The sequence below is a fragment of the Talpa europaea genome, assembly GCF_964194135.1.
Source record: "Talpa europaea genome assembly, chromosome: 6".
Taxonomy (NCBI): Eukaryota; Metazoa; Chordata; class Mammalia; order Eulipotyphla; family Talpidae; genus Talpa; species Talpa europaea.
Window position 1 is genome coordinate 133,640,640 of NC_140072.1, and position 20,410 is coordinate 133,661,049.

At 46.1% G+C, this 20,410-nt stretch overlaps 1 protein-coding gene across 1 annotated transcript; it reads left to right on the plus strand.

Moving 5' to 3' along the window:
• Nucleotides 1-916: 916 nt before the first annotated feature.
• On the plus strand, nucleotides 917-12,858 carry LOC311171991 (protein-lysine methyltransferase METTL21E-like; the record flags this gene model as incomplete). Its single annotated transcript, XM_084235079.1, is given in 5 exon segments — nucleotides 917-953; nucleotides 956-991; nucleotides 9,846-10,012; nucleotides 10,754-10,871; nucleotides 12,455-12,858. Coding segments are annotated over 5 exon segments (756 nt in total). The 5' UTR covers nucleotides 917-922.
• Nucleotides 12,859-20,410: the final 7,552 nt, after the last annotated feature.

Genomic DNA, 20,410 nt, shown 5'->3' on the forward strand with positions numbered 1-20,410 from the left:
TCACGCTGCTCTGGCCTCGGGGCTGGCTCCCCAGAGGCTCCGCAGACACAGCCACAGCTGTCTGCATGCTAATCCCCCTGCGGGCTCTGGCTGCCAGGATGTACAGTAGTTGACTGCCGGCATTGGTGCCCGCCGCCCAGGCACGCGCAGCAAAGCAGAAGTGTGCAGGATGCCTTTCCACCTTCTAGAAACTCCTCTAGGTATGTCCTGACTTCCCATTTCATAAATGCTGATCCGCAGGCGACAGGTTTCTTGAATACAAGGGAAGCTAGCCTGGGGATGGGGCCTGTGATAACTTCGGAGCCTCATGTCCGCAGCAACATAATGTAGCCTTTCAGTTTTGTTTGTAAGCCAGGGGGCTGGCAGTCTGTATTCTAAGCCCAGAGGCCGTGGAGAGACCAGCGGTGGCTGTGCTGGGGACCCTTGGAGGAGAGGAGCAGCATCTATATAAATTTGTGGTGGTGAAGTGGTTATTACGTAACCCAACACAGAGTAAAACACCAAATCATTGGTTTTTGAACTAAATAGCCAGTTTAAGTTTATGCACATTATGTGCTTGTTGTGATTTCTTGACACATTTAAATTTCTTCTGTTTTCCATGTGTCTGCTGGGATGGTTTGGGCTTTTTTTAAGATTTATTTATTTATGCATACAAGAGCTGGGGTGTAGGCCAGAGGTGCTGGGGGTGAGAGGATTCACCAGAGACAGAGTGGGGAGCAGAACAGGCAGCCTGACTGAAATACACTGCTGAGGGGAGCAGCGGGGAGACAGGAGAGGTCTGCTGCGCCCTGTGGGTAGCTCCCTGGCAGGGGATGGAACTCAGGACACAGCAGTGATACCGTGATAGTGCTGAGACTTAACCCCCAGGCCACCAGAGAGACCCTTACCATTTGATATTTTAATATATTATAGTTTTCAAGAAATGATCAAGAAAACATCAATGTACATCCATCACCAGCTCATTACTTAATGGATCCAGAAGCACAAAAAGGTAAATCATTTTATGTCTTTTTATGTAATTTGACCAATTATAAGAAGAGAAGCAATAGAAAGTGAGAGCTCAGCTTTGCAGTGTTCATTAATGTCTTGTAGGGAACTAGGACTTTTATCTGCTGTTTTGTCTGCTGCTTTGTATTGCATTCTTATTTGCATTTGCTAACCTGTAAATATTTTGCTATCCCTGCAGTCCTGATGGTGTCAGAGACAACCCTGAAAAATTCAATATATAGACCTACTAAGTACTTAGAGTTCTTTTTATAATCTGCGCTAGTGGAATGCATTTTCCCCAAATGCTGGACACTAAATGCATATTTGTGACTTTAATTTTTATTCATTTCAGATAAGGAGATTGTAAGGCCTCACTGATGTGTTAGAGACAAATACATAATATAATTTGACTTCTGGGAAAGGAGAATTTAAGTTCAAATTCTCCTCTCTGTGTAACTTTTTGAAATTGACCCACCATTTTCATCTCATCTCAAATTTCAATTATAGCTCTGTGTAGGTTACATAATAAAGCCACCCCGTTGTCTCGAGATAAAACACGCAGACATGCAGACCAGAGAAGGACCAAACTTTGTAGAAGAGGTGCAGTACAAATGTGAGGGTCCTGGCTTCTCTCCCTCTCTTCTTATCCACACGTTACATGTTTTCCAAGGGCTGTAGTCCTGGTTTTTCTCCTTCTTTAGGCATGCTAGGTGACCTCCACCTAAGTGAGCTGTCCTTAGGGCCGGAGAGCTGGGTGTCTGCCCAAGGTCGGCAGTCCAGACCATTTCTGTGACTTCAACATTTTTGCAAACCTAAATGTTCTAAGACATGATTGTATAGAGACTCCAGCCCTTTAGATGGTCTGAATTAAGATGCAATTTCTGTGTGGTTTATGATATAATGACATCATTCTCATTACCATTAATACCCATGCTTGGCGTTTACTGTACACATGATAATTTGGCAAGTTACAAAGCAAATGGAAGAAGTTCAAAGTAAGATTCAGAGAGAACCAGTATTAAAATATTTTACAACATGAACAAACACATCCCATTATCATTGATACAGTCAATTAAAGCTTTAAAAATGTTCCCAGAGCTAAGGGATTAAGCGTGTGCCAGCGGGTGCTGTCAGGTGGCATCTTGCTGGAAAGACTTTCATAGCTAGAGGAACACGCAGTTCTCGAGTCCTGAAGGAGACCAACTTTTCCCTGTCCTCGGTCTTTTGTACTTCACATCTTGTGCTTGGAAAGGAGGAAACAAGCCCATCGCCCAGTTGGCCTCTTTCAACGTTGGCCTGAAGATCCAAGAATGATAGACTGCCCCTGAGTTATCTGTAGATAAAAGCTAGGCGCATGGTAGATGCGGAAAATTCCTCCATCTATGGTTTCAAATGCTTCGTTAGAATCTCAGCTGTCAAAATACTCCTCCAGAGGAACTATTCCAAGTAGCTAATGTTGCCGACCTCTGGCCAAGAACCTCTCCTCAGCTGTTAGCACACATACTGATGTGTCACAGATAACAGTTGCTACTGGGTCTGCAGGCTTAGGGCGTTCTAAGCTTGCCCTAGGTCCAGTGACTCCCCAGTTTGTGCCTCCAACTGCTCAGTATGGACTGCCTTGTGCCAGGTCTGCTCCTTTAAGAAGGAGATGCCGGCGTAGGATTACACAGGCAAGAGATTTACGGGGGGTAACGTTTGTTGAGGTGCAGAAGGAAGGACCAGAAGTCAGGGAGACCTGGGATTACAATGTGGGTCCCACACCCATGAGAGGACAGACAAGGATAGGAGGGGTTGGAAGAGCCTCAAGTGGCACCCCAATTCTGAGTCTTGGGCAGGCCAGTAGGGAGTCCCTGGCCAGTGTGCGGGGTGGAACAGGACTGGAGTGACTTTAGTCGGTGGGGGTTGGGGGGGGTGAGCATGGCCCTGGGAACCTGCAGACCACTCTTGGCATGGTTGGCAGCAGTGCTCCCTGCAGCACGTTCGCTCACTGCCCACACCCCCTGCAGCCTGTGCTCCAGTCTCAGATCAAAATGCATGAAAAATAACATTGCTTTGCTGCTTTCCCTCCGCCTCTACTTTCCATCTCAGCTCATGGCAACACCGTTTCCCCAGCGCCAACGTCCCTTCTCCTACACTCTCCTACACTCTGCGTCATCACATCCCATTGGTTTTACCTCCCAATGGGTTTCCCTGCCCCTCACCCTGCTAGCCAGGCGGCCAATGGCCTTGATCCAGGTCCCATCATCCACTGCGCTGTTGTCACTGTCTTCTAATTGGCTGCCACCTCGCTGGTCTAGCGCCCTTTTTTCTCTTCTCCAGTTCTTTCCCCATAGCCCACATCATCTCTTTAAAAATTCCAATCTTGTCACAAGTGCCTCCTGCTTAAAATTCTTCAGTGTCTCATTACATCCCACCAAACAAAATGGAGACTTACCAGGGCAGAGCGTGTCTTCTCTTACGTGGTGGCTCCCAGCCTGTCTCTAGTGTAACAGGGGGGTCCCCAGGAAAGGGGGAGGTTCCAGGTTCCCTGCCCCACCCAAGGGAGGGTGGAGCTGAGCAGGGAGCGAGGAAGCTGCAGAGGAGACTGAGGAAGGAAGGAAGCAGGATGGAGCCAGAAGGAGACCTGGAGGAGGCGCATGGGGCCGAGAGAGACACGTGAAGAATCTACACTTGCCTTGTGGTCGTGGATGGGGTGACACAGATGTAGGTGAGACCCGTGGGGAGGGGACAATGGTGGTTTTTGTCTTGATTTTGATTTTGTTCTTTTTCCTCTAGACTTGTCTGGTTGTTTCTGACCCTTTTCTGTGGGTCCCCACTGGAAGGTGCTTTAGACTTGGGGCAGGCTTTGGGGCCTTGCCCTGGGCCATTCCTGCTTGGGTGGACTTTTACCCACGAGGGGACGGGTCACTTTGGGTGCTTCATTTAGAAACTAGATTCTTTGCCTTTCCTGTATTGTTTCCTAATTGTAATTGTATTAAAGTTCCTTTTCATTAAAGTCTCATATGTTTTGTGTTGATGCGGCAGATGGCAGAACCCATTTAGGGCAGGCAGGTTTGTGGGGTCTGGGCTGCCCCTCTCCCTGCCCTGGAACACTAGGTCTCGGGGTCCCCAAGGGGAACAGTGGTCCAGAATCTGCACACGCTGTTTTCTCTGGATGGCGTGTTGTGCCTTCTCCTATTTCGACCCCAAACTCATCAAGAGTCAGGTCATTTTCCCCTGAGTGCCCCCAGGCACAGAGCGGTCTCTTCCTGTGTTTGAGTTCACTAGGTAAGTCTCTCTGGCAGCACATCCATGTTGATCTATCTTTGCAGTCAACTTCGCAGTGCAGGTAAGTGAGTGAATGAGGCGTCACTTAGGCCTTTGGCTGTGCTTAACCGTTGCTCTTCAGCGATCCCTTTGGCCTTGCACTTCTGGTCACCAGTCAGTTCCCCTTTTCAGGACCAAGTAGTCCCCATTCCTTTGGGAGGTCAGTTGAAAATGTTTGGTGAGAATCTTCATGAATCTTTCCGGAGTTGGATTATTGGGTAATGTAGCTTTAATGAGCCATATTGCCTTAATGTATGAAGAGGAAAGTTTGAGCAATTCTATTGCTGTTTAAGAAACATCCATCACAGTCTGATATGCTGGCTGGAGAATTACAACACCTAGAGTCACTGATATAGTAACCTACTAGTACATTGCAAATGTTGAAAAAGTTGCCTGGATGTGTATCTAAATAAAATACCTAATTATTAAAATAAAGATACATAAGCAGCTAGATAAGTATAATACATGTTTCACACGTTGAATGAAAATAGCTCCTACGTCTAACAATCTACCTTAGATGTCCTCAGAACTCAGGATTGAATGTCAAATTTGTGTGCCAGCTGGGACCCTCTAGAGAAGCTCTGCCGCGACCAGGAAGGTGCACAGGTCAGCCTTGACTTCTGGGCCTACTACTGCTGCCTCTGTCCCGATGTTGTCTCTGTTGTTCAGATTATTGCAATAGTTTCCTAATTAGCTTCTCATGCAGCCTGTGCTCATGAGCTCCAGAGGTAAATTCTTAGATACTAAATCGGACCCTGGCTCACAATTCCTGTCCTAACCATCTTTATTGGTTCCTTTGTACCTTACAGACCAAAGGTTAACATTGACCCAAGGCTGATCCCCACCTGCTTTAGGCTTATTTTCGGCAGCACCACGTGTGCCTTGGATGCCACCTCTTCAAGGCTCCTGTGCCTGTCTGTGCACCCCCAGAGGCTTCACCTCCCTCCAGAGAGTCTCCTCCCTCCTCCGCCTGGCACCTGCCTCACCCTTAAACCCTGCCGGAATGCTTCTCCTGAGTCCACTAGCCAGCACTGCTCTTGTAGCTCTCCACACACATTTCTGTTGTGGCCCTTGTTGGACGTCATTGGCCTTTGCTCGTGTTCTGTCCCCACGGCGGTCCTAGCAGCAAACTCTGGATGCGGTGACTATTGCCTCCCCACCACTGGCACCCTGAGTGCTCTCGGTCACAGATAATGTTCTTTCTTCTGTAAGTTGGTACCATTTGATCTATTATGGTTACCACGTCTGTATATTCTGGAAATGAAGCCGACCTCCAGACAGAAAATATTTGTGAGCTCTCAGAATTAGTTTCAACGTGAGGCCCAAGATCTGGACCTTGCCAAGGCGTTCAGGAGCCTCTCAGTTAGCCTGTGACCACTTACTAGTGTGAAAATACCTTTAATATCTTTTTCTTTTCAGTCTCTAGGTATTGCTAAGAAGCACATGACATTCATCTTTGAACAGAAAAGTCAGTTGAATGACAGTCTCTTTCACTTAATAGAGGAGTTCTTACTTTAAATTTTGTTGACAGGCATTCATGGCAGTCCTCAAGTGGAAGCCTAAATTCACCTGTCATAGCTGTTAAAGACTTTTTTGAGGGTGCATTTCTGTGGCCTGACCCTTCTGTTTATTATTGTTGTTATTGACCTTAAAATATAAAGGAGAGGAAAGCAGACAGGGCTCCTGTCTCTGCAGGTTTGCTGCTATCCAGCCCTGGAAGTCAATTCACTGCTGAATTTTCCTCTTTAGAAAATCATCATCATAATGTGGCAGAATCTTGCTAATTTTCACTTCATTCTTGAAACTCTTTTTATTCTTGGGAGAACAAGAGTGCCTGGCAGATTTTATTCATGATAGCAAAGATTTAATAGCAGGCAAATGGTGCTAAGGCTTTTTTAGATCAAGAATTTTTTTTTTAATTTTAAAAGATTTTTTAATTTTATTTATTTTTGCATAGAAGAACAGTTGTGGGGGGGGAGGGCATGAAAGGATCACCAGAGAGGGAGTGGGGAGCAGAGCAGGTGGATTTACTGAAATACACTGCTGAGGGGAGCAGCAGGGAGACAGGAGAGGTCTGCTGCACCATGTGGGTCAGCTCCCTGGCTGGGGATTGAACTTAGGCTGTGGTGTTGATAGCACGGAGACTTATAAGCCCTAGGCCACCACGGAGGCCCCATCAAGAAGAGTCTAACATGGCAACATATTTGTAATACTGTCTTAATTATGTTTTATTTGTAATCTTTAAATATTTATGTTTAGAAATTAAATTAATAAAATAATACCTTAAGATTATAGTAGTAAGTTTTATCTAAAGGCACAGATATGAGAAATATTTTGCTTTTTATATAGGGAAGCAAAATTCAACTTTTTGTGTAATATTAGTAGGTTTTAGTTAGGTAAGAAGAGCAGTTATTCTTCAGATATTATCTTTGAATTCCATTGTCTGATGCTATTAATTTTGGGGAAGAAACTGTTCTTCAAATCTTAGCTAAAAAAACTAAAGCCTATCTTCTATCTTATTAATCTTAAGATTCAACCTCAGATTCAGCAGCTAACTCAGCACATGCAGGGACATAGTTTTTGTGTTTGGGGGGTAATTTCTCCCTTTTTGCCCACAGGGTCCCCTGCAGGGGATGCCCTTATCACATCTGCTCTTTCTACCGACTTCCAGTGCAGTGATCTTTGGCATCGACCTTGAGAGGGGTGGTGATGTTACTAAAACTTCAGATTTGAAAAATAACCTTTGGTTTAAAAAATAACCACAACTAACATTGTTTCCTCAAAATCTTTAAATAGATTTTTAAAAACTTTTTAAAAAAGATTTATTTATTCATGCATACAAGAGCTGGGGTACAGGCCAGAGATGCTGGGGGTGAGAAGATCCACCGGAGACAAAGTGGGGAACAGAACAGGCAGATTGACTGAAATACGCTGCTAAGGGGAGCAGCGGGCGAGACAGGAGAGGTCTGCTGCGCCGTGTGGGTTTCTCCCTGGCCGGCTGGGCATCGAACTCATGCTGCAGGGGCTGTGGATTTCTTCATAGTGCGGTGCTTAACCCCTTGCTCCACCAGGGAGGCCCAAGAATCTTTAAATAGATGTTAATGCTGAAAAAGAGCACTCAAGCTTTTAAGATGAAAATCATTATTCATGTGTTTATGGGTGTGTGCATATTTGCTTTTAAAAATCCCAAATATCACACCTAGACAAATTATTTTAAGCATCCGATTCAGCATATTTTCATTTCCTGCTATAGTTATGCTAATTTCTGAGGGTTAATTCTTAAGGAATGACCATGGTATTCATACAGAATTTAAATGCAAAAGAGGATCTTAATATAAAACATTGTCCATTAAATTTTCTTCAACCTGGTAGTGTTTTCCATGACATATGGTCATCTTGGTGTATAACTAATTTTGAATTACTCTGTTTGATGGAGCTGTGCTCTCTTAGACTATATATGCATTAATAGTAGCTATTGCTGTTTCATCATGAAATTTCTTTGAAGATCCTTTATTTTGGGCTGTGTAATTTTTTATTATAATATGTTCCTACATGTATTTTGAAGTCTCATTTTCTTCTCAAGGCAAAGATGTAGTCACTCTTGAAGAAACGACTAGTTCTGTTTATTCAGACACAGCCAAAAGACACGAATCGTTTGTTCTTATGCTGTAGTCGTTAGGGCAGCAACACTAATCTGGTCAACTAACCTTTAAAAGAAAGTGCAAAGTCACAGATGTCAGCTTGTAGCAGTAAATATTCACTGGCAAAGTTTTTATATCAAAGATTGGAACTTTAGGAGATGCTCCTGGGATTTAGTGTACTCTAACATCTATTAATCCAGGATACTTTAGGTGACTTGTCAAAGAGTGCTGCATTTACAGGGAGTCTGTGCGGACGCCCAAGAGGGCACATTCAGCTAAAGGTCAAGGAAGCAATTAATGTTCTCTGCTTTTCCCTAAAGAACTTCCACAGCAAACGTTGCCCCCTCCGCCCCACCATCTCAGCAAGGCAAGTGAATATAGTGAAATGAAAGTTAAAGTTCAGAGAGAACTTATTACCAATGTTATTTGGCTCCTAGAGCTCTTCCTGCATGTGAATGAACGCAAGCTGGTGTTACCTTAGCATGGGGAAATATATAAGAAGAGGCGGTGCTTCCTGGAGATTGTGTTTCCCATCTCCTTTGCTCTCTGCATCTCTGCCAGGGGGTCCCCAGGGACTGGTAAAGTGGGATGGTAGATGGGGTACCCCCTTGGAAATGTAGCAAAGTTAGGGTATTTTGGGGGGACTCCTTAGTTCTGTCTAGCACATAAGTAGGACTCTTGGGGGGAACCCAGGACAGGATATCAAGTTGGCTAAAGCCCCTGCTGGACTCGAGGCCTCCAAGAGAAGTTTCCACCAACTCAAATTTAACCTCCATCTTCTGTTGTCCTCCTGCGTGAGAAGGGGTGACATTATTGAGTTCAGAGGACAGAGTTTGGCAGCTACTTCTACCCAGAGGACCCCAGGACTCACGACCCCTCACTCCCATCCTTGCCCCAGTGCAGTAGAGGAGTTGGGAAGTTTCAAGAACTTTGCTTACTTCTGAGTCCAGAATTTTAAAGGCTGTTCCTGCACCCATATACTTCTTGGCATATCTGTCCCCTCCCTAAAGTTTTGGGACATGTTTTAAAAATAAAAGTTTGCTCGTCTTTGAGGCTTCTTTTAGGAAAATAGATAACAAATCTTGTGTTTCTGATTTTGGTTGAGTATTAGGAAGAACTTTTCAATAATCCAGGTCCCTGAGGGCAGATGGCCTGCTCACCCTTGCTGGAAAGAGTCAGAGGTGGAACAGGGGGCAGGAAGTCTATGCCCGACGTGCACACGGGGCTTCAGGTGAGGTGCAAGGCCAGGCAGGGAGGCAGCTGAGGTGTTTTCTCAATGTTCTATGACCCCCTTACCTTTTATTTTTCACTGGTACATCTACTTTAAAAGCTTGAAGAATCGCAAGATTGAACAAATATTAAGGCTTTCAACTTTTGAGTTTGGGAAATAAATTTCCTAGGAGGACGTTTGTCTCCTATGAAGACCAAAATAAGACATACTTCCCCCAAATTCCTTGCAAACATCTGTTTTTTTGCTTGCATATTTTCTTACCAATTTTTAAATCTCAGGACTGTGAGTTAATTACACCCACCAGGTCATCACACAAGGTCCTGCTGTTGTATGGGATGTGTTGTGTGTTTTTCCCCCTTTATTCACACCACCCTTTATATCTCACACCGGGTGATTTCACTCACAGGTGGGATATAGAGAATCAAAGCAAGGGAACCAAAATAAACCAGAACAAACCCTGGCAATCCCACCGCCAGGCTGAGTAGCAGGTGCAAGGAGGGCCAATGCGCTGCGCTGGAGCATGATGGGTGCTTTGGTGACATCTGACGAGGGATGCACCTGCGCCCCTAAATCATATACAGTGTCGCAAACCAACGTCACCTCAATAAAGTAAATGACAGCAGAAGTGGAGGCTCCATGCTTTCCCCACGATCACAGCGTCACCTTATCTTTCTTTGCAGAGAGCCGGGAAGACCGTGACGGCGAGAAGGTGGCCGCGGAGATCATGGCCCGGTGCTACGTGCCCAGCCTGGTCACCAGCACCTGCTGGGAGGGCTTTCGCTTCGCGGGCCACGACATCCGCATCACGGAGGCCACAGACTGCTATGGTGCGGTGGTGTGGCCGTCGGTACGAGCTCGCCCCAGGCTCCTGGCTGTGCAGGGATCGCTCAGCCCCTTAAAAAAATACGATTATGTATTTTTTGGAAGAAGAAAATGGATTCCACTGTCTTAACCTGTGAGGTCCCCCCTCCCCCAGCAACACTAATGTCCAGGAATCACAAAATTAGGAAAATGCTTCCACCAATTCATTCTATTTCTGACTTTATCGGAACCTGGAGGACTAATAAAGAATGTGGTTTATTTACGCCGTTAGCTTCTGATGACTAGGAGAGGTTAGAATAGTCAACGTTTTTATTTCCCATTTAACAGTCTCTGTTTGAATTAACGGTTCAGATGAAATTTATATCCATCCCACCACGCAGGCTTTCTAAAAGGTCACCTTTACCCACTGTCCCGTGAAGGAGGTGATACCCCTGTTTCCCCGGCTGTCTGCGGTTATTTCACCCCCTTCTTTGAAATGCCATCATGATTGTTACAAGTTGCTTTCTTTAAAGATTATCACACGTAAGCAGTATTTCTCAACTTTTGTCTTTTTCCTCAGCAATCCCCAAGGATTTTTCTCCCCTAAATGTTGACCCTCTTGGCGGATGTAATTGTACTGAGACTCTGCAGTGCACAGAGATACACATGTAGACCCGGGCAACCCACGCAGCACAGCGCTAATGGGCTATTTGTTTAACGGAGTTTAATCTTATCTACTGTTATTACTTGCCAAGCACAAGATTTTTCTTTTTTAAATCTTTCCTAGGCCCTGGTTCTATGCTATTTTCTAGAAACAAATGCAAAGCAGTATAATATGGTGGACAAAAATGTGATTGAGCTTGGAGCTGGGACAGGATTAGTCTCCATTGTGGCCAGTTTGCTCGGTAAGTGGTTCTTTTTGATTGTTTGGGGTTCAGAGGCCTTCATAATCAAATATCATTCATTATTTTTAGGACATATTTATTCATTTATGCATACAAGAACTGGGGTATAGACCAGGTGTGTGTGGGGGGAGAGGATTCACCAGAGACAGAGTGGGGAGCAGAACAGGCAGACTGACGAAATACACTGCTGAGGGGAGCCATGGGGAGACAGGGGAGGTCTGCTGCACCATGTGGGTAGCTCCCTGGCTGGGGATGGAACTCATGCTGCCGTGGCTGCAGATAGCTACATAGTACTGAGACTTAACCCCTTGTGCCACCAGGGAGGCCCTCATCTACTTCTTTCAATAGTTGAGTAGTACCCACTGTGTGTCTCTACTGCATCTTCTTTGTCCATTCATCTGTAGATAGACACATAGTTTTAAATTCTTGGCTATTTAAATAATGCTGCAGGTGACGTGGGTGTACATGTATCTCTTTGAAATAGTGATTTATAATTTTCAGGTCAATACCCAGAAATGAGATTAACTGGATCATATGGGATTTTTATGTTTTTAATTTTTGAGGAGTTTCCATGCTGCTCCCATAATGTCTGTACCAATTTATATTCCACATCCTTCCAACACTTGTTTCTTGTCTTTCGGATAATGGTCACTTTACAGATGAGAGGTGACATCTTGTTTTGATTTGCATTTCCCTGATAATAAGAGACAATGGGCGTCTCTCTGTGAGCCTGCGGCCGGCTGTGGGATTCTCCGGAGAAGTGTCTGCTGGTCCTCTTTCCAGTTCTGATGATGACCCCAGATTTATGGGCGAGCGCCGGCTCTGCTTCTGTTCAGAAATCTCTTGGCTCTTGGTTTCTACAGTGTCGTCCCTTCCAATTTCTTCTTAAAAATGATGCCACTATTCACTTTAACTCAGAAACGATCACTTCTTCATCTGAGCATCTGTGATTGCTGGCTTTAGGAGCGCAACATACACGTTGGTGGCTGGGTTTTGATAAATGTATGCTTATATAGGGGCCAAGCTGCACACTTGGGCAGACACGTGGGTGTCACGATTCTTCCATGCAGTGCTACTGGACGGTGGATGTCCCCTCCATGTCTCACACCCAAGCACTCCCTGCAATGCCAGGGGTGCTCTCTGCTCGGTTCACGGGTCTGGTCTGATGTGACTGAGGCTCAGACGTCTTTCAAGCATGCCCCTGTTCATCTGCATGACCTCTGAGGTGCATCGAAGGTATCACGTTATTTTGAAATTCCCTTTCTCTTGAGGTTTCCCTGCTAGCACGTGGCGATAACTAGACACCACCAGCAGCCACAATAAAGCATAACAAAACACGCAGGAGCAGAGAAAAGTGAAAAGAGCACAGAGGTGCCGGCAGCATTTGTCTTTTCAAGGGGAGGCGCTCAGCTGTCTTTACAACCTTTTTGAAGGGGATTTCCCTCCTCTGGGCGGGAAGTCTCTGACCAGACTTTTTCTGGGGCCAGCGATTGTGCAGGATTGCAAAATGCCTGTTGGCTTCCAGCCTGACGTTGAACCTTGTCCTATGAGGGTGACTCTTCCTACTCTCCTTTGCTGCACAGGTGCCCAGGTGACGGCCACGGATTTGCCAGAATTACTTGGAAACCTGCAATACAACATCTCCCGAAACACCAAATCGAGGTGCAAGCATTTGCCGCAGGTGAAAGAACTCTCCTGGGGCGTTGCTCTCGACAAGCACTTCCCCAGGTCTGCCAACAGTTTTGACTACATCCTGGCAGCCGACGTGGTCTATGCGCACCCTTTCCTGGACGAACTTCTGGTTACCTTCGACCACCTGTGCAAGGAATCCACCGTCATCCTCTGGGTCATGAGATTCAGGCTGGAGAAAGAAAACAAATTTGTAGATAGATTTAAGGAGCTGTTTGACCTGGAGGAGATTTCCAGCTTCCCTAGCCTGAGTATTAAGTTGTATAAAGCTGTGAAAAAGAACCGGAGGAGTGCCTGAGAGCTCACAGGATGGCTGGGGAAGGGAAGAGACCCCCAGGGCATTATTGCTTTAAAGGTGACCCTGGATCTGCTGACAGAGCACTGATTTCCTGTGGGGAAACACGCACCACAAGTGTGCCACCCGCCCGCCTTGCTCCAGACAGGGATTCTCCCCGAGATAGCATGTGTGCGGGTGATAGCAACGTCGGATTGTGCTGTGGACGGCTGGGACAAAGTCTGCTTCCTTCATTCCCTGTAGCACCTCTTCTTATTATTATCACTTTAGTAAATAGTATAATAATTATTATTATTTTTAAAAATTTATTTATTTATGCATACAAGAACTGGGGTGCAGGCGAGAGGTGTGGAGGGTGAGAGGATTCACCAGAGACAGAGTGGGCAGCAGAACAGGTGGATCCACTGAAATCCACTGCTGAGGGGAGCAGCGGGCGAGGCAGGAGAGGTCTGCTGCGCCGTGTGGGTAGCTCCCTGGCCGGGGATTGAACTCGTGCTGCAGTGGCTATGGATAGCTTCATAGTGCTGAGACTTAACCCCTTGCGCCACCAGGGAGGCCCTAATAATTATTATTTTTAATATAGAACTGCATCATGATGGTTTTTGATACTGCTGTCTCTAAAGTGAACATAATTATTATCTGAAACATCGGCATATGTGATTCTCTCTTTAGCAACAAGGGATGGACGACTGTGGGACCTGAAATAAGGTCGAAAGGCAGGCACGCGGTGTGTGGTGGGTGCCAGGCTGCTGTGGACTCCGTTAGCAGCCTAGAGATGATCCAGCATCTCTGCTTGGGCAGGGGGCTTCCAGCACAGCCTCTGAAATCAACCGCTCTGGTAGATTTGAGGTCACAGCAAGGCCATTTCACTCAGCTCAGTGAAAAGTGAGTAGAAGCAAACATAAAAACGACTAAGACTTTAGAGGAGTTAGTGTTTCATTTTTAAGCCCGGTCTTTTTGTGTCACTGAAACAGAAACAAATATAAAGACTTTGGGTTGAAATGCATGTGAAGAGATGGAGGCTGCTAATCTCAAAGGCCAGACATAGGGCTGCTTTCACTTAAAGTCCCCAGCCCTGCTGATGAACATGTGTAGGCCTGGATTTTGAAATCCTATGTGATTTCTTTTTCATATGGGCCTTAGAGATTAGAATAAAGTCTGAGGGCATTAAAGTCAGGGCAAGGGGAGCAAAAAGTAGGATTTTGTGCCATATAAAGAGATGTTGTGGGGGTGGTAACTCTCCTAGGGAGCGAGGGACGTCTGTCCGGCTGATGCCTGACAAGGAGCTGCTCTTCCTGCTTTGCTGGACGTTCTAGTCCACTCAGGGGAGGGAGGGACATGGCTGAGGTGATTTCCTAGAACCCTGACCTGTGAGTCAGGAAGCAAATGCTCTCCTGTGGCCTTGTAAGTTTTGGCAGCTGATCCAAGCATTAGGCTACTTGATCCTCACAAACATCCTTAGGAGTCCAAGTACCACCACCCTCTGCACAGACACAGAGGCCGAGCTAGTTGGGGAACTCACTCCCCAGACCCCGCGACTGCAGGGACGCTCAGTCTAGGTTCACCCCAGTCGAAAGTGCGTTCTTCACTCCCCCTGGGTCTTTAAAACCATCATTTTCAAACTCTTTAAATAAGGGAAGTCATTTCTTCAAGATGAAGCCCATCCCCCGGAAGGTAGGCGAGTGTGATAAGAAATGATAACTCTTCTCCTGAAATCTTTTCCTCTTCCTTCCTGCTTTACCTGGGGTCAGGGTAGGCTCCATGGATGTGAGGGAGCAGTGCAGCTATCTGGAGAGGTGGGTTCTGAGCCGAGCAGCCGGAGCAGCAGGCCCAGTGTGGGGGACACTGTCCACCATATTGAGTGAGTGTGAGGAGAGGTTGGAGTCGGCTGATGATGACGTGTCTCCTGGGCACCCCTGGATCTGAAGCCATCAGCTCAGAGATGGGCTTGTCCTGGAAGCAGGTGTGAATGTGCAGAGAATAAAACAAGGGCTCACCCACACTAAGAGAGCAAACAGGGGTGCATCTTGAGATTTGTTTTGGAGGTTCCACCCCCACCCTCAAAGTTATATCAGAGTCTGTTGACTTGGAAAGTGGTGAATTAATACCACAGTGGTTTTGGAACGTGTCAGACAAGTGCCAAGTTTCTCAAAGTTGTCTCAGAAGCTTCTAGAAGTGTTTGGGGGCAGTGGCAGGAATTTTGGCTGAACAAAGAAAAAAATGACCCGTCTGCTAAAAAGTATTTGAATTTCACTGCTTAGTTATTTTTGGGTATGAAAGATAAAGTGTCTTTCTTTCTGAGACAGTGCCCCACCAAACATATGCTTCTGAGTTGCTCCTCTTCCTCTGACTACCCGTCTGTCAGCCTCTGCTTGTTTGTCAGTCCATTGTTTGACTGTTTATGGCATTCACCGCAGATTTTAACACCCACCCACCCACACCTCACCCCTCCCGGGCACTTCATTCTGGGAGCCCGACTATTTTTATCTTCTTGCTTCAGTTTCGCCACACTTTCCTAGATTCGATTTTGCAATGATTTAATTTCAGAAGATGTAATTTGAGGCGGCTTTTTCTATCTCACAATTGTTTTTTTGTAGCTAAGAATTGATTTGTTAACTTCAATCCAAGTGAGTAAAACCATGAATTTTGCCTTTATCCCTTTCTTATCTGTTTTCTTTTTTTGACAAGTTAAACTGCTGTCCCGAAAATCGGGGCCCAATTCTTGCAGTAATTTTCCGGGTTTCCAGCAGATGAAACATACAGGTTGTCAAGGTTTTAATAGAGGTTATCACAGGACAGCTATTGCTTTATGGCAGAAGGACCAACTTGTTGGTGATTCTCTGCAGCTTAAAATGACAAGCCTGTAACCAGAGGGTTTTTGTGCCCCCAACTGTCTCAACTCATATTAAGAAACGGAGCACTGCACTAAAATTTTCTGTCTGGAATTTATGGAGCTGTCCTACTTCATTCCTGCCAAATTTTGTCTACTAGCCTTTTTTAAAAAATTGTTTTTCATTCCACGCTTATATTCTGTTCTCTTTTTTTGGATGAAGAACTGTGGCACTGGGTAACATCCTAACAGATTTGTAGCCAATCATGGAAAGTCATTATTGTGGAAAAAGGAAGCGAGGACGGGTAACAGAACGGAAGGCCCTTTTCTCTCTAAGTCCTCAGTGTCATCCATCAATGGCGGGTTTTTATAGACAGAGACCACATGACGCTCACTTGAAGCAGCACCATTTGCCTATAAGTAGATAGATCCTTTTGGAATATCCTTTAGAAGAAATGTGTGTAGGATTTTGATACAAGGAAAGATTTGGGAACAAGCTAGGTTCTAGAAATTCAAGTCAGTCTTCTGTGGATCAGAGGAGTAAGCTTATTGATGAGCTTAGAACAAATATAGCCTGTGCTGCTTTCTCTGCTCCATTTTAATTTAGTTTTGATGGCACCTGGCTAGGGAGGAAGTAAAAAAAAGTCAAATATGTGCATTTTAAAACCAAATTAGAAGGCAATAATGAGAAACAAAATTGGGAACGGAGCAGGTAAATACTTTCAGGAAAATAGGGGATATGGAAAAACAAAATCGGAATGCCAGAGATGCTTGGGTGTGGAGCCAGTCCTCTCTAGCTTCTTTGTGATGCAGGGAAATATTCGTAAATGATTCCCACCTCCAGGTTTTGGCATTTTTGAGTCTGTGATGTGAAATTAAGTTTGTAACATTTACCTGCGAGCCCAGTTTCAATATTTGCTCGGCTCCCTGGTTTCCCACAAAATCAAAGATGGTGTTCTGAGTAATAATATGGTGGTAGTGACGGGGTGGTCTTGTGTTCGGTGCCTTGGCAATGGTCAGGCCTGTGGTCATGTTAATGCCTTCCACGAAGAGGCCTGGGCTGGACAGAGGCCTCTGGATGGGGCAGCACCGTTGGCGCCCAGACTGCTGGGCACCCACCTGCCTATTGTGCTGACCGGAACTCCGGCCTCCACAACAAATGGGGCTTTTTGGAAAAGCACAAAAGCAGGAGCTTTTCTCCTTAACTTCTTTGTTCCTAAGGCAATTGTCTTCACCTGGAATCCAGCCATGTTTTAGAATTGGCACTCAACTATCAAGGAATTTTAAAGTATCACTGAAAATGAAAACAGATGTCCGGGTCAATTTTCTGATAGATGGTATTCATAGGAAAAAAAAAAAAAAAACAACCGTGAAAACAACTGGATAACTGCTATCAAGCATGAACAATCTACCATACCAAAAAATACTGCTTGGTTTTCCAAACCAAAGCTCAAGCCAAGTGAGATGAAAACAAGCCATGGAAAAAGTATTTTCATAGGCAGACTTTATTTTATAATGCCACTAGCACAGGCTTCTGAAAGTTACTTGTGTGGTAAATGCTAGATTTTGTAGTTTAGGTTTTAAAAAATGTCTATATTTGCATTGCCCACAGTGCGTATACCAACCCTCTCTTTGTTTTAATTTTGAATTATGAGTCCATTCCTTGCCTTCACTGGATTTTTTTTTTTTTTTTTAGTGTCATGATTTAATTTGGGTTTCTTATCTCTTTCTGTGTTTCCCTTGTTGGAAGAAAATAAATCACAATGGCAAAGGTTGTCTCTTTGTCACAAACCATCATAAATAAGCCCAAAGAACAGGCCATAAAAATGTAAGAAATTCTTAGATTAAAAAACATGAGTAATGTTTTCTACCAACCTGGTGTTCAGAGGTAAAAGTACAGTTTGCAACTAGTAAATTATTAACACTTTTCTCCAAGGATTTCCTTCTTCCTTAGGATCCCCGTGAGTAACAGATAATCAGTGTGAGAATTAGAAGGGTGTCAAACATGATAAACACTTTTATCATCATGTATTCTAAAGAGGAGTTGGGGAATAATGGTAAGATAATAATTAGTGATAATAAGTATAGAATTGTTGTAATAAATATAATACAACATAAGAATGTGTAGCATTCTTGAGGGGGGAGCAAAGTCCAAGAGCTATTGGCTATGCATTCATTTTTTTTTTTTTTCAGCTAATTTAAGGAGACTTAAATGAATTTATAAGGCTGCATAATAATGAAAGCAACTTAAAAAATTATTCCTTGTGTTTTATGTTTTTTTTTCTTCTCTGGAAAGTCATCTGATGGCTGTTATTCATTCAGTTCATTGATTGAGTCATTGAATATTTATTAAAAAGCCACAATATGTCAAGCGAGGGCTGGAGGGTCCACAGGGCCAGTCCCTGAGGACACTTAAAGGTCAGTGTCAAGGGCAGACAGATGTCAGTGCAGGCCAAGGGAAACAGATGCATTTGCAAGGCAGGGAACCCAATCCACATCCAGGGAGTTGGCGAGGCTTCCTGGAGGAGCAACCTGAGCCGGGCAAAGCAGGTGGCGATGAGAGAGGGCCATGTCCAGGCAGAGGGAACCACATGTGCGAGCCTTGGAAACCTGCTTGAGCAACTTGCTGGAAAAATTGTAGCTTTTTGTAGCCCTGGCTGAGATAAGGCCTTTGGTAGAATACTCAGTGCTTTCGGCTGTTGTACACACTTTGTGAACAGCATCTCACCAAGACCTCCTGGCGAGCCTGGAGGTTGTCATTCACCATGGGGACACAAGTGTGCCCGTGGAGATGGGGCCTTGGTCTCCTTGTGCTCGTTTCAGGGTATGACTGAGTCCTGCAAGAAACCCCGGATTTGGATTTCACCCCAGCTAATTTGGAGTGATTCAGTTTTGGAAAGAAGCTCTTTATGTCCCTCCCGAAAAGAAAGGAGCCCCCGGGGGTACTTTGAATATCTACCTTTGCACGGGGGCACTTCTGCCCAGAGACCTGCCAAGTATGACTGATAAATCCATGTCTATACCCAGCAAACACTTACATGCATTTCTCTTTGCAAGAACTCCTGGACAAATATTAGATTAACTGAAAGAAATTAATTAATTAGATTCACTGGTTGAGAGCAGAGGTCAGTGCTGGGGACAGCGGCCCCTCAAAGGGGGTGTGGTGAGGGAAGCAAAACACTGCGCATTTGCTGGGAAGATGCAGGGCCAGCGGGGCTCACTGCCCTCAGAAGACTTTTCAGCAGAGAAGGACGAAAGGGCGGGGCTGAACTTTAAAACTTCATGCGCTCTGCCCACCACCCCCATGCCAGTGTTTACAGCCGGTTGCTAGGCAGCAAGCCCAGGACATCAGCACAGAGGTAAACCCTGGCTGAGGTGAGCATGTCAGTTCCTGGAAACTGCTTTCAGCAAGCTTGCAAGGGAGGGCAGCCCTGACTCAGGTGGCGGCGGCTTCTGGAGCCTGTGGGGAGGGCAAAGGCGCTGCTGGGAAGGCTGGAAGGGCCCCAGCATCGTGCAGCAAAGAGCTTGTCTCAGCAGAGATGGGCTTTGGTGTCCGTGAGCCGAGGCTCATCCCATGACAGGGGCCACGTTCTGGGAGGCTGACCTTGCCCAGCAAGCCTCCCCTCCTTGGCTGGGGGCCTGGGCAGGGGACAGGACACCAGCTGATGGGTGTGGGTGTCTCAGCGGCCTCGCCGAGGTCAGGGGAGGGCAGGCTGTCAGGCCAAGGAGGGCAGGCTGTCAGGCCCAGTTCCTCCCGGTTTGCCACTGAGAATGATGTGAGCCTGAGAAGTCAGGGAATGTTCCAGAATCCAGAGGAGGGAAAATGATGGCTCTAACTATTTTGAGGGGAGTGGTCAGTTTGATAGTGTGACTGGCAGGGGCCAGGGCAGAGGTGCCCTGGGGTCCACAACCCGTTGAGGCAGCAGCCTGTACTCACAAAATTTCCACAGCAGTGGAAACCAGTGATCCACCATAATCATTGTTTAAAAAAAAAATAAAATTTGGGGGTGGCTGGTTACAGCTGGAAAGGCAGGGCGGTAGGAATGGAAGCTTAGGGGAAAAGCCGGAGGGTTACTGAGGGAGAAGAGCAGCATCTGTTTCCCTGGGAGGGTGTCTTCTTGCCGCTGAAATCGACCTGCAGACCCTGCAGCCGCCAAGGGGCCTGTGTGCAGCAGGTTGCCCGGGCACGAAGCGGCAGCCGCGGGAGCTGCAGGGGACGCTCTGGAGCGACCGCAGACACGAAGCTGCCTTTGAGTCCAGGCCACGCTCCCACCAGCGAGGCGGACACCCGAGGGTTTGGAGTCCATCCCCAAGGCTCCCAGCAGCAGGCCCAGGCCTGAAATTACTCGGACTGGCCACTGGGAGGCCCCAGCGACCCGCGAAACGAACTTTCCCTCTGAAGAAGCGAAAAGAATAATGTCAACAAGTGAACTGAATTAGGGAAGATTATATGCAAATGCATCGGAAGCCGTGAGGGGTAAACACACAACATTATAATCTGATAAACACGTGGCCCGGCCTCCTTAATGAGGGATTGTTTAAATTGCACCCGGCCCCACGTGTGCGAGGCAGGAGCCGGGCGCAGAGGAGCTGAGAGGAGGTAGCACAGGCCGGAGAGATGGCTGTGCAGGCAGGAAGACACAGGGCAGGTTCTCTGATCCCAGGCAGACCGGGTGAAGGAGGAGTCAGAGTCCTCAGTGGTTTTTGCAGGTCTTTTATTGGGAT